This window comes from Scleropages formosus, chromosome 3, assembly GCF_900964775.1.
Source record: "Scleropages formosus chromosome 3, fSclFor1.1, whole genome shotgun sequence".
Classification (NCBI taxonomy): Eukaryota; Metazoa; Chordata; class Actinopteri; order Osteoglossiformes; family Osteoglossidae; genus Scleropages; species Scleropages formosus.
This window is the reverse complement of record NC_041808.1, coordinates 23392741-23406823: the sequence shown is the minus strand read 5'-3', so window position 1 is coordinate 23406823 and position 14083 is coordinate 23392741. Positions and strand designations below refer to the sequence as shown.

General features: G+C 46.9%; 1 protein-coding gene across 1 annotated transcript in view; it reads left to right on the top strand.

Annotated features, from left to right (window-relative positions):
* Positions 1–1141: 1141 nt before the first annotated feature.
* Positions 1142–14083, top strand: part of LOC114910190 (lipopolysaccharide-responsive and beige-like anchor protein) — an 84707-nt gene continuing 71765 nt past the window's right edge. The window contains exon 1 of the mRNA XM_029250165.1: positions 1142–1420. Within this exon, the coding sequence (XP_029105998.1) occupies positions 1184–1420 (237 nt within the window). The 5' untranslated portion in view covers positions 1142–1183. The remainder of the gene's footprint in view (positions 1421–14083) is intronic.

The following is a 14083-nucleotide window of genomic DNA, read 5'->3' as shown; positions in this document are numbered from 1 at the left end:
TAAAAAAATGGGCTACAATGAAAAGGGAACTCTGGTCTGGCTAAAAATTTCAGTCTGGTAGGGACCTAGGATTACGTAGTGGTTAACGCTCTCACCCTGCAATTGAAAGGCCTGGGTTCAAATCCCATTTCCTGTAGTACCCTTGATCAAGGTACGTGCCCAGAATTGATAAGTGGAAATTACCCTGCTGTATAAGAGGAACAGCTGGTAGCATAGTGGTTAGAACTGCTGTCTTTGGACCCACAGGTTTGATCCCCACTGCTGACTATAGTCCTCTTGAGCAAGGTACTTACCCTAAGTTACTCTAGTAAAATTACCCTGCCTTAAGGGGTAAATAATTGTAAGTTGCTTTGGAGGAAAAACATCAGCTAAATGTATAGAAGGGGTTAAGTCGTGTACAACCCTCACACTATATTTCCCTTTGGAGAGTTAGATAAATGAATAAATTGTAATCGATCAAACCTCCTTGTTTTCCTGAACCGCTAGGCACGAGCATAGCGCCCCATCGCACCTGGGTGACACACCTGTAGGAGTCTCTGTGGGCTGCGCGGACCCCCCACTGCGCATGCGCGTCCCTCGAGCTCCACCGTCATGGCGGAGGCAGGCGCGAGCAGGATGTGAGGCGCGCCGACGGGACTGAAGGCAGCTGGAGACCGATTCCTGACGCACGTGACATACCTGGAACACCTGAAATTGTCACACTTGTGTATCTGAGAGAGAGAGAGAGAGAGAGAGAGAGAGAGAGAGAGAGAGCGATAGAGCGCGAGCGCAGTATTTGTGCGTGTGGCATCGGAGCGCTTCAGTCTCAGCAGCTGCCTGGTGGTGGTGGCGGCTGGGTCACACCTGGACACCTAATTTTAATGGCTTTCAGAGACAAAAGTGACGGAACCGGAGTTTTGTCAATAGAGGACGGCGGTTTTTAAAAAGTTTTTATTATTTTTCATTTGCTTTTACTGGAAAAGAGCGCAAGCAGCCCGCACCTGCACGCTTGCGGTGCTCTTCGAAACACCGGCAAAACTTTGCCAAGACCAGACACAGACGCGGGAGCCGCACAGTTAGTTCAGCCTCACACGGGTTGTACTCGGTTTGTTTCCCGGCACCGGGGCCCCTTCGGTTCAGGTAGACAGTGACACGCAGGACTCAGGAGACACCCGCGGCGCCGCAGCAAACCGCTCTTCTCATAATGGAGGAAGCTGGAGGAGAGTCTGCTCCTCCGTGTCGGAGCGCCGGCGGAGCGCGGCAGGAGGACGGGGGGACGTCGGTCCCGATGGAGACGGGTGTCGGGGATGCTCATGCTGCGGTGTCTCTCAGTCCCGGAGTTCCCATCCGCGGAATCAAGATGAAATTTGCCGTCCTTCGCGGTTTGGTGGAAGCTGGAGAAGTTCCTGACAAGGATCTAGTGGAGACCGTCTTCAGTCTGGTGAGATAATTAGTATTTTTGAAGCGCTCGTACTGACACACTACTACTACTAGTATTCCCGGAGGAGACGGAACAAGAAGAAGGAGGAGAACGTGTGTGTGTTACAGCCCCTGTCCTCCCTCAGACACACACACACACAGTGACACGCAGAGCCGCCTCAAGCGGCAGCATCACTGCGGCGCGCGGGAGCAGGCAGCGCGCTCTCAACAACGGGCGGGAACTGTGGCGCGCTGAGCGCGTGCCGCACTGAGCTCCTTCGGCTTCAAAGGCGTTACGCTCTGCGGCGGCTAAATGACGTGGTACGGCGAAAGAAGCACGCGCTGGCCTTAGCTTACTGAAGTCACGAGCCCGGTAAATTCATGGCGAGAGATGCTCTCTGCTCTTCGGCCATCTCATGATCTGTCCCGCTGCCGCCTAGTTCTTCTGCAAGGCTGCTGTGTTCTGGCTGAGTAGAGTTGTACTTCTCTTTGGTGTTGCTCTGGAACCACTTTAGACACACATGTGTACCATGGTAACCGCCTCCAGGGATAACAGGTGACGTACTGGCTAAGGAGACGGACCTGCTGTGTAACCTGAAGGCTGTTGCTTCAAGCCCCACTCCTCCCTTCAGCAAGGTCAAGGTGCTTGTCCCACCTTGCTCCAGTTAAATTGTATAAATGGCTCAAATTCTCAAAGTCATTTCAGATACAAGTATCAGCTAAGCAATGAAATAATATGAATAGGGTTTTCGTAGTGTTTCTTCTTCTCTCACAGGTCTTCTCCTGTGTCTCGTGAAATTTGGGGATGGATGCGCTACAGACCTAGTGCACGCCTAGGCCCGGACCTCTCGCACTCCTGTCCCACGAGTATAAATAAAACTGGGCGAGAAGCGCGTCCTCGCAGCCTACAGTCACAGTTCGCTTCGCCTCTTAGGGGGGGATGCTGTGGGACGTGGCAGTAAGGTTCAGAGCAGAAAGGCACTGTGTGTGTGTGTGTGTGTGTGTGTGTGTGTGTGTGTGTGTGTGTGTGTGTGTGTGTGTGTGTGTGAGAGAGAGAGAGAGGTTCCCCCCTTTTCCAAAAATAGACTGACACTTGTAATGAAAGAAGTGCATGAATGGCATCGTCAGCTTACAGTTATGTTTGTAACCTGCTTAAAACTGCCTGCCACTAATCACGAATTACACTTACACTAACCATTGTTTTGATTTGTGGTGAGTTACTTGTTACACGAGGGGGTGCGGTGGCACAGCGGGTTTGGCCTTTGCCTGCTCTCTGGTGGGTCTGGGGTTCGAGTCCCGCTTGGGGTGCCCTGTGATGGACTGCTGTCCCATCCTGGGTGTGTCCCCTCCTCCTCCAGCCTTGCACCCTGTTGCTGGGTTAGGCTCCGGTTTGCCGCGACCCCACTTGGGACAAGTGGTTTCACTCTGTGTGTGTGTGTGTGTGTGTGTGTGTGTGTGTGTGTGTGTGTGTGTGTGAGATGTATACTTGTTACACCTGTTCTTTTTGCTGTCCTTGGCTAAGTACATTTGTTTCATCCTGAGCATGACCTAATTTTGCACTAAAGTAAGCACCAATTAAGAATGTTTGAAATGCTATGGGACAAGCGGTTCAGAAGCTGTGTGTGTGTGTGTATGTGGGGGGGGGGGGAATTGAAAAACAGTCTGTTTCAAATATGATTACTCTTTTCCAACAGTGCATTGTGCAGTATGATTCCATTTCCTAATTCCACCGCATTTCATAATTTTGTTGAAATTCTTTCTTTCCTGTGCTGCCGTACACTGTAAACTGATGTAATGCCACACCACATTTCCTAAAGGTTCTTTTGAAAAGCTGTGCAGAGCGTAGTCGGAGTAGGAACAGTTTCAGAATTGCACCAATAGAGATGTTGTTAACCGGAATTGATGCTGTGAAACGAAGCTGAAGCTGAAGCCCTGGAGAGATGGTTCCCCTCCCCCATTCGTTGTCCACCCAGGGGGTGGCCCCCACTGCTCACTTTTTCTTGCCTGTGGCACTGTGTAGGGCATATGCTGAACTGCTGGACCTTCTGGGTGGGGGGTTGATGCCTGTCTTCCCAACGTGTCCCTCGCCGTCCCCTCCCTGCAGACCCCAGCTACTCCAGCTTGTGTCTGAATGCCGTCAGAGTCTGTGCACCGTGTCCCGCTGGACCCCGTTGGCTCAGCTTCAAGGCTTTCTGTCACCCACCATCCTGGTGTTTCCACAAACCCAGGGGGGTAAGATTTGGGGTGTACGATCACATTTAGAGTCAGAGGACAGATAACGTACAGTAGTGGCCTGAATGTGAGCTGTGATCTTGGGATTCAGCGGTTCATGTAAACATCACGTTAGTTTCAAATATGGTCCGAGCAGCACCCGTTGCCATCGTGCAAGGATTGCTCCATATTCTGCTCTTGATAGTGGGATTTTCAGTGTTGGCAGCCTGAACAATATTTCAGACAAATTCATAAGTGACAGAAGTTGCATTGTGTGATGTCGTCTGAACTGATCACACCCCCAGCTGTGGGCAAAGGTCTATGTTTCAGATCAACATTTCTGTATTCTACTACTATGGCATTTCACACCTGGGAGCTGAAGGTATTCTTTTAAATTGTGTTTTTCATATTAGGAAGACTTTTGTTCAGCATATATATAATATATATGTGTGTATGTACTTATTATATACATACACACACACACACACATTTTGCTTAGCACATACATATAAATCATATATGATTTTATATTATATATGTAATTAGACAGGGGGCACAGTGGTGCGGTGGGTTGGACTGGGTCCTGCTCTCTGGTGGGTCTGGGGTTTGAGTCCCGCTTAGGGTGCCTTGCAATGGACTGGTGTCCCGTCCTGGGTGTGTCCCCTCCCCCTCCAGCCTTTCGCCCTGTGTTGCTGGGTTCGGCTCCGGCTCTCCGTGACCCCGTTTGGGACAAGTGGTTTCAGACAGTGTGTGTGTGTGTGTGTGTGATGTATATAATTATATATACTGTATATACAATTTTTTTTTTTTTTTAATAAATATAAATGTGTTGGAGGTGAGGAGTCTGCTAGGTCTGCACCAGTATCCTTAGGTCTCAGCAGTTGTTGCAGAGCTGTGGAACCAGCTCCTTTTGGTGTGTCCATCAAGGTTAATTGATTACATGGATGTCTGTCTTCTGCTTCCTACTTTTTTCTTTAAAAATACAGACCTTTATTTCACAACTAGGAGGTCAGACGTTATACACCAGTTTTTCCGAATGCTCGTACACACGGAGGCTGTTGATGCACAGGACTTAACGACCTCTGTGACTGCAGGACAGCTTTTCTAATCATAGTTCCATCATGTCCTCTGAGGTGCGTCAGTTGCGTTCTGGGGGAGAACTATCAATTTTTTCCCAATTTTATGTTGCAGAGTATCTCATAGTGTTAACATCACCATCTCAGAAGCAAAGGGGAGAAATATTTTTACGGACCTGTTTATGTTGTCGTTATTCTTTTGAGTTTCCAAGGAATCACAACCCCAGTGAGCCTTTTTTTTTTTTTTTTATCTGAACCGATCAAGGTTTTCTAAGTGCCTCTGGGCTGCCCTTTTGGGATCTTGGCTCTTTTAACAAACTGATAAGCTGCGCTTGTATAGGACTCCAGAATGATCTAGCATATTTGTAGTGTTTTGCTTAATAATTTCAAACCCAGCTATGATTTACAACTTAATAGTGCCACATGATACAGCAAAGTCTATCATTTTTCATTTGCTTATTTGCCTTATTATGTTTATATTATTGTATAATACAAAATATTTGTATTGGATTAACGGGGGCGTGGTGCCACGGTGGATTGGACCGGGTCCTGCTCTCCGGTGGGTTTGAGGTTCGAGTCCCGCTTGGGGTGCCTTGCGACGGACTGGCATCCCGTCCTGGGTGTGTCCTCTCCCCCCTCCAGCCTTGCGTCCTGTGTTGCTGGGTTGAGCTCCGGCTCCCCGCGACCCCATATGGGACAAGCGGTTTCAGATGGTGTGTGTATGTGTTTGTGTGTATATTGTATTATATCTATACCTCTGAACAGGCTGCCATATTGGAAATATTGCCATTACATTATCAAGTGTATTTGTTATGCATGTCAGTGACATCCTTACAGATCGAAGTAGTTAAAGACATGGGCTTGTAACCTGAGGTTTGCTGGTTCAAGTCCCCACCCTTGCTGATGTTGTACTGCCCTTGAGCAAGGTGGTGCTTCTTTTTGTAAAAATTTCCATGAGCATAAATGACACTAATACTGTGTGTCACTTCGGGTTAACGGTGTTCACCGAGCAACATGCAAATAAAATAGGAAAATAAACATTAAAGCGTATTAATTTCATGTTTCATTCTGAACGATTTGTTGTGTCAGTCATTGTGAAAGGCAGTTGTGCTGGTTGCATCAGCCGTGTAAGAGTTTCGTCTTGTGGGTGGCAAAGACTCCCTTCCGTGGCGATGGCGATGGTGCTGATGCTGATGAAATAATGAATTGAATTTGAATGTTGCCTCTGATAGCAGAACTTGCCAGGGAAAAAGGATATGTACCTGTTCCACCAGCACAGCAGTTTTTGAGCACAGCAGGGTGCCTCTACAGTGCTGCAGGCAGAACAGCACATGTCCTCAGCTGAGCCTGAGTTGGAGATGGAGAGGGAGGGAGATCTGCTCGTTCTAGAGTCACGGTACCAGGATTAGTGCTGTCGCGCACATTAACTGCGATACGCTTCTCTGTATCAGACAGAGGTGCACTCCGCAGCCGTGTAACAGCTGTGACTGGACGCTCTGTACGGAGATGAAGGACGTGGCCCAAATGGTCAGCCGCTGCTGCCGGTCCTCTCCTCGCCACGCATGACAATCGCGTGAAACAAATCATTTTAATATTCAGTAAACAAATTATACCCTACTGCGCCTTTGATTTATACCCAAGGTTTATAGAGTGAGGTTAAATTCCTCTTCATTATTTTTGTCTTCCTTCCAGCGATTGATTGTCTTCTTTTACAAATTCTTCTGCTGCTCTGACATTTGCATGCTGTCCTCAGGGTGAGACTCGCTGCCCCGTCTTGCTGTTCTGCTTGAACCGATGGCAAGGCAACTCGTCATCGTTTTTGGAGCGCTTATTAACATTTACTCCCGCTTCACATTTGCTCTTAGCCCTCCCGCAGATGAGGAGTTTGTTTGACGCGAGGCAGCGGTTCTTGGTGCGAGAGAAAGAAACGTCTTTGGAAAGAAAGAAATGTTCTAATTGGAGGGGTTTTTGCTGTTGGGGCACTTTCTTGCAAACTATTAATATTCACTATTTTAGCACTGCCTGCATCTTTTTGTAAATTATTTAATATACAAACTTAGTCTGAGTGCATTTAGAAAGCGCGAATGCGTGCGTCAGCATGTCGAAGTGGTATTTGTATCTGACGCTGAAAGTCTTCCAATTACAGTCCTTCAGATGATGTCTCAAACCTGCAGAAATGTGCAGAAGCAGAAAGAACATCGCCTGTTGAAATGGGCCTCTGCTGTTGTGTGGGAGCAGTGATCTTCTCGTGTGTGATTTTAATTTGCTGCCGTTATACAGTGTCCTTATCGGGTCTGAAACCTCATTGACCTCATTACCTAATCTTCACTTTCATGCCATCACCACTCTGGAATAGCAGGCCACGCCACAGGGAACCTTTATATCTGGGCTTATGTGGGGTGGAATTAAAGTGCTGCTGCCTCTGGTATCATTTTTAAAAATTTTTATTTATTTATTGTGTTTTTTTTTTTGGTTTCCTAGACTGAAAGGTGTCCTTCGTATTAGTCACAGTGAGTGTTTCTGGCCTGTTGTGCTTATAAGGTTAGAGCTCCCTGTCCTGAAAGCAGTTTCACTTATTGTAGGAGGTTATCATAAGTGCTGTTTGCTTATAATAATTATTTTGTTGAACTCTGAAAATAGGCATGTGTGCAGCTGTGTTGAAAGGGCCACTTCCCGTTCAGTGAGTTTTTTTTTATCGTGGTGATGTCGTCTGATAGCTGCTTCAGTGAAGTTGAGCTCATAAGCACTTGAACACGGTGCCTCTTTATCCTTTCTGATATAAAAAAAGAGGTTCAGTATGTAATAACTAGTGTGACAATAGCTGCATGGCTCCTGCATACTGTAGGTCTCCTGTCATTTTTCATACACGATGTCTGTAGTGTAAGTACACTTATGTACTGCATGTCATTTTAAATGGCTCTGCAGAGGTCCTTAGGTTTTGGCCTCCTGAGTAGATGGTTCAAAGTCATTCCATTGAGTGTGATGCTGGGTGCCCAGAACAGGTTTTGCTCACACGCACATATACATATAGTGTGTGTGTGTGTGTGTGTGTGTGTGTGTGTGTGTGTGTGTGTGTATATATATATATACACACACACACACACACACACACTATATGTATGCATATGGGAACACAGGAAATGTTGAGTGTAAAATCTGGTTTGTTTGTCAGACCACAAGTTGTTGGCAATGCAGAGGCTCTCAGGAAATGAGTGCAACACAAGTAGTGCTGTGTCAGACAGCATTTTTTTAAAATCAAATGGAACCTTAATCACACGTTGATGTTTCATAGCTTGCTCAAGAGGTGCAGGCAAGTTCACACTGAAGTCTGCTAGCTATGCCTACCAGAGTGCAGAGTCTACAGTGTAGCACCAAATTCATCTATATTTGGGAGCTCCGGTGGACTTTACCTGCTGCTGTTTAATGTGGGCCATTCCAGTTGACCCCATGCCCACCTTAAGCTGTTGTGGACTGCCAGATGTGACCCTTCTGGGTGACCTTTAGGGTCATGCAGTAAAGCAAAGAGTGTTTGGTGGCACTGAAGCGCAGTGCAGGCTGTGTGTGTGTGTGTGAGAGAGAGAGAAATTAGTCACTGGCAGGGGTTCCTCCTTTCACCCTCTTCATTTCCAGGATGCTTGGTATCCTGCGCAATTCCTCCTGTGTCTCTGTGTTCACCATTGCAGAGCGGGCAGATGTGAAACGTGATGTGGTGCACCGGGGATCCACCCACCCATGATAGTGTGACAAATGCACTCCCTCTCTGAACTGTGTAGCTTGAACACATAGAAATCACACTCATGTGTCATGTTTTTCAGTTTGGGTCTAGGCACAGTAAGCAAGAAGTGCAGACAAATGGAGGCATCATGATGATGATGTCCTTTCCACAGGCTCTGCTTTTTCCATGCTTTGGACATTTCAAATTCATGTTTCATGGACAAAGCAGAAACACTTGACTGAGGCCACTTTTGATATGAATTGTCTCTGCATCGTGGCAGCCTTAGCCCGCAGTGACCCTGATTATCCAGCTGTTTTATATGCCAGATTATCTGTGTCTTTGTCTCTTTTAACGAAATGTACTTTATGCACAGGAGCTGCACACTGTTACTATGCAGGAGATGTTTACACCCGGCAGGAAGGACACGCGGACCCCGCAGAATGTGCTGGAGAACATCGTGGACAGCACAGCTGGTGAATTGCAGGAAGCGGATATGACAGAACAATGGTGCAGGACAGGTCCCAGAAAGTCATATGGGGCAGCGATACTGTTTGTGGGGTTGCTTCCCACCTCAACCTTGTTTGAGCTCTGTGCCATCGGTTACCAGTTAGCTACCAGAGCCAGCTGGGGGTCTCAGCAAACAGAACAGTTTCCCGCCATTGGCAGTGCTCACTTCGTGGGAGGAAACGATTGGCTCCCAAGGGCCCCTTGACCTCTCTAGGGTCAGCAGTACAAGGTGACATTTAGCAGCAGTGTGTGTGTGTGTGTGTGTGTGTGTGTGTGTGTGTGTGTGTGTGTGAACGAGGGAGCTCCTGTTTTCAGCAGACTTTAACCACTATTAAAAGGCATAACCAGCTTTATGATGACAGCAAAGCAATTACTAACCTCAAACCACATAACACTGAACAGCATAAGAGACGTCAAACATTTCATACTGAGAACCTCTTACTACATAAAGGTGATCGAAGGGTTACTGGATCACTGGATGTTACCGATTTGTATTAAAAGAGCCACATGGGGAAACGGAGGCACATTGAGGCCCGTGTTGTGCCTCCTGCGCCTTCATGCTGCAATTCCACGAGTTCGCGGTTCTCTCGGCCATGTCCCCAAGGTGCAATGGTGTCTGCGGTCATCACCAGCTGTGTGTCAGTGATGCATTAACTTATTTAATGTTCAGGTTTTCTGGAGTCTCCTCATTCTTACTTGTCAGTGAAGTCAGCGAAATATTAGCTGCTTCAACAGCGACACTGTGTTGTGCGTTTTCCCTTGTCGGGTGATTTCGGTGGGAATGTCAAAGGGTGGTCGCTTTGGGTCAATGACGGGGGAGTGGCTGCTGTCAACGCTCTGCTTTGGCTCATTCGCACCGTGTTTTTCAGAACCAGGAAGTGGATCAGGTGTCACTTTGGAGCACAACATCTGCACTTGTGTAAAATTGAGTGATTGTATGGAGTTGGAATGCAAAGCTGAACAAACTCTTTGTTATTGAACAAAAATGCATCTCATTTGCATACAGCCTGAAAGAATACTGTACAAAACCACAGATCAACTGCTTCTCTATGTTCTCATCATCCTGGGTGTCTTCCTCAGTTCACTGGACTGCAGAATGTGTCATAGAACAGCCCAGCTTTCTTAGCTTGGATTGGAGTTAAGACCTTTACGGGCCACTCTTGGCTGGTCCGCCGCAGCTCTGTGAGCTCAGATCTCCTGAGGCGAGTCGCCTAATGAGGCCTGCTGCTGTTTCCCGGTGCCCACCGCCCTTCCGTCCCCGACGGACTGTTACTCCTTCCTCCGATAACAGCCCCGAGGCAGCGGAGAGGCTCTAAGAGCCCTGTTATGTCTCTCCTAGGAGAGATGGTTCAACTGAAATGTTTCCTGGTCTGCTGTCTGGTGGTTCGGCTGCCCGTGAGCCCTGCACAACGATAAACTACAAGTAAACGTGCACGTTGAAATCGCTCACTAATAATAAACGTGTTGAAGTCAATTGGAGGCGGCTCCCCCCATGTTGTTGCTTTGGTAAAATACTGTGGTTCACCTTGTGTCGCTTTCATAGGGATATTTTACAATGTTTCCCCGAAATTCTAAGCAACAAACCCGTTAAGGGTGACGTGTCCTTCACGTGTTAGGTCTCGGTAAAATGTGTGTCATGCTAAAGAGGATGGATTATCCAGAGACTGGTATGTTGAGGATGTGTGCCAAGCACAGAACAGCGTGTACTTTGGCTTCATTGATATGCATCCAGTATTGATGCTCAGAAGTGGAGTGTGGAGTGTTTGCACATGAGCGGCGTAGGTATTAGTTACCGATGAATATAGGCACGCGCCACGACTCTGAGGAGACACGGGGCGAGTTCATGTGGCCGAATGCGTAACTGTTGCCGAAACACAGAGACATGGGGGTGCGGACGGTGCCGTCGTGTGTAATGTGTCTGTGTCGTTGTGGTGGGTATGGACGACGGATGGAAGCAGCAGTGGAGAATTGAAGTAGTTGGACCAAAAACGTTTATTTTCTTTTACTAAAAGGTAATCCTCAAAACACATTAACCCCCAACCAAGTACAAAACAAACATTAAGTTACAAGGAACATGAGGCCTATGAGCCATGGGCTTAACCTCTTGTATCAACATCAATGCATAGCTCTCCTGTTTACTGCATGAGAATCTGTCTACATAAGTTTGCATCACTTCACCCTCTCCACTAGTGCCCTAATACAAACTTATATAGCAGTAACTCCGCCCTTCTGGTTATACCATAACAGCCTCAACTATTCCAAAGTACATTTCCCCAAAAATTACATCCAACATAAATACTAAAACATACAAACAATACACAACATTTTCTACTATAAATATCCCTACGTTACGACTTATAAAAACATTTATCACACTACACAATGAAACACCCCTGCCTAGTTGGTTGTGCCCAAGGACTCCCACCTAGATATACCCCAAATAGTTCACTCCATCTGGTTTACAACACAGGGTACCAAACACAACAGAATACCAGACAGCTGCATGGTAAGGAAAAAGTCTACAGAAATGATCTTCTAAAAACAATAAATACATTCACTCTCCACAACCAGTTACATATACCTGCCATACCTTTATAAAAGAAATATTATTAGTTAATGACAAACGGACAGATACCGGTAGGCCTTTCCCGGCACCCAATCTAGTTCAAACAAAAAGTGTTAAATGGAATACTAAACCAGAACACGCAATATAACAATACAAGGTGAAATGCATGTGACAGGCAACAACAGCAGCAAGGTTCAGCATTTCATTGATGGTACTTTGCCGGCATCTTACTGATTCCTTGCAACCAACTTGCCTGTCACAGCTCAGTCTGTGACAGTCGTTCTTCGGAGCAGTTATTTTCGGGGCCATGCTCCAAGCTGTGGGTCTAATTGCCTTTTCCGGAGCTGCCTGTTTACTGTGCTTCAGCGGGACCTGAGCCGGGCTGCTAGTTAAACTGATGAAACTGGAGGAAGTGATTGAAATGAGCTAAAATAAGTCCTTTTCCCATGGGCTCCTTTGAGCGGCACTGTGCAGTAATTTCTTTCTTTACCTCTAGCGCTGTGTTGAAGTGGAGCACACAGGAGCCCCTTGCTGTGAAGTTTAGGGCGACGCGCCTCTTTTCTCATCCACAAAACCACTCTGGACCTTTAGCCTGCAGACTTTGGCTTTCAGTAGCTGTGCTGTGCAAAATGTGGTCTGCAATGGTGGTGGTGAAGCACACTGACCGCCAGCTGGTACAGAAACGAATAACTGGGCCATAACTTAGCAACCTTCAGTGACGGAGCTTTCATTACTTCTCCCATTTTTTCTGGATCTTCTTGACGTGTGAGTGAAGCTCAGTTGTATAGATGGCAGTCTTCCCGGACCTTGTCTGTGCTCACCTGCTAAAGTGAGCCCACATGTCATTGTTCTCTTCCAGGGTGACTTACACTCTGAGAAAACGACAGGTTGCACTGACATTTATACTTTGAGCAGACGCTTTCGTCCAAAGTGACTTGTTACTCAGACTGGAAAGAGGTACATCAGCGACAGATGGATGCAGACACATATTTGTCTGTAGATGGGCACACATGTAACATGTACACCACGGGTTACACAACAGCAAGCTGATTGCTGAGCTGGGCGTACAGCTGAACGCTGTGTTCAGCGCCACTTTCGGTGACAATTCATGATTGGCGCCAACTTGGAATAAATGAAACGCTGAAGATGCAGGTGAACGAATTGCAAACATCTCGGGTTTCCAGTGGTAAAATAGTGTGAAGTACAACTAGATTCCAGAGGGGGTGTTGTAAACATCGCAGTAAAAGTCTCCGTAAACGGATTTTCGATCCGTCCGTCGCTGTCATGAGTGCCTGCTGCATTCAGAAACGTGTAGAAGGGACATGCTGAGGTAGTGGATGTTTTCATCAGGAGGGAGAAGAACACAAACGAGCTGTGGTGCTATGGGGCTCCATGCCGAACACTACCTGTCTGAACTGTGGGTCTGGGGTCAGTTGATGACACACGCGTCTGTGAGCTGCGGTTGAATGACTGCACACTACCGAAGGTTTTGACAGGTAAGAGAGCGTTAAAACCACAACTAGAAGAAGCAGTTTGCTGCATGAACAACATCCGTCTCGCTATAGGAGTGTAACGATGTTGATTTCTGCACACTTTGCTCACTCAGCCCTTGTGTCTGGTAGTATTTTTTAGGGGACAGAGCAGGGTAGGTTCTGGTGGAGTATGTATTTGATGCTTAATGCTGCTGGAATTTATTTGCTAAATGATGCTGTGGTGGTGTTCGAATTGCCATGTTAGAGAACGTGTCATTAGGCATCACGTGCAGATTCTTCGTCTGATGCAAGAGGAAACCAACCAGTCGATGTGGGAAGCGCTCGCAGCAGGGGGTTGGCGCTGCTTCTGCATGCCCTCCCCAGGTCTTTGCTTGGTGCCACATCCTGCAGCCCTGTTTGGTGAGGAGCATCGGGTCCCATGCATCACTCTTCACACAGAAAGGGCACTTTTCTGTTGCTTTTCCTAAGACCGTGAAAGAGCACAAAGTGCCACTCGGTATAGAGCCATTTTTGGTACATTTTCCCAATCTTTGAGTTCTCTTTTAGCACGTGGTGTCTCTGACTGACTGACATCAGGAATCCCTGTTCCTGAGGCATCGCCTCGATTCCGAAACTGTACACCTTGTTAACCTAAGGTGTGTGGAGGGTCAGCTGCTATCATAGTGGTTAGAGCTGCTGCTTTTGGACCCAAAGGTCACATGTTCAATTTTCACGTCCAGCTGTAGTATCCTTGAACAAGGTACTTGCCCTAAATCGCTCCAGTAAAAGTTAGCCAGCTCTATAAATTGATGCGGTTCCTGCCAGGTTTTATGGACATCAGCTGCAGAACGTCTTTGACTGACTGCTGTACCTCAGTGGTACTGTATTACAGCGAAAAGTTTAGCAAACTTGGAAACATGGTGCATATATGCTACAGTTAAGAAACATTTTGGCGATAACATGGAAATGGGTGACATTTTTATCAACAAAAGATCACCACTGACTCAACGTCGCTGGTCAACCCCTGAAACCAACTTTGCACCATAGTTGTCTTGGACAAAAAAAAAAAAAAAAAACACTTTCATTCAGTAACTGTACAATAATATACAGGGTAAGAAGTTAAAACCCTTGTGCTAAA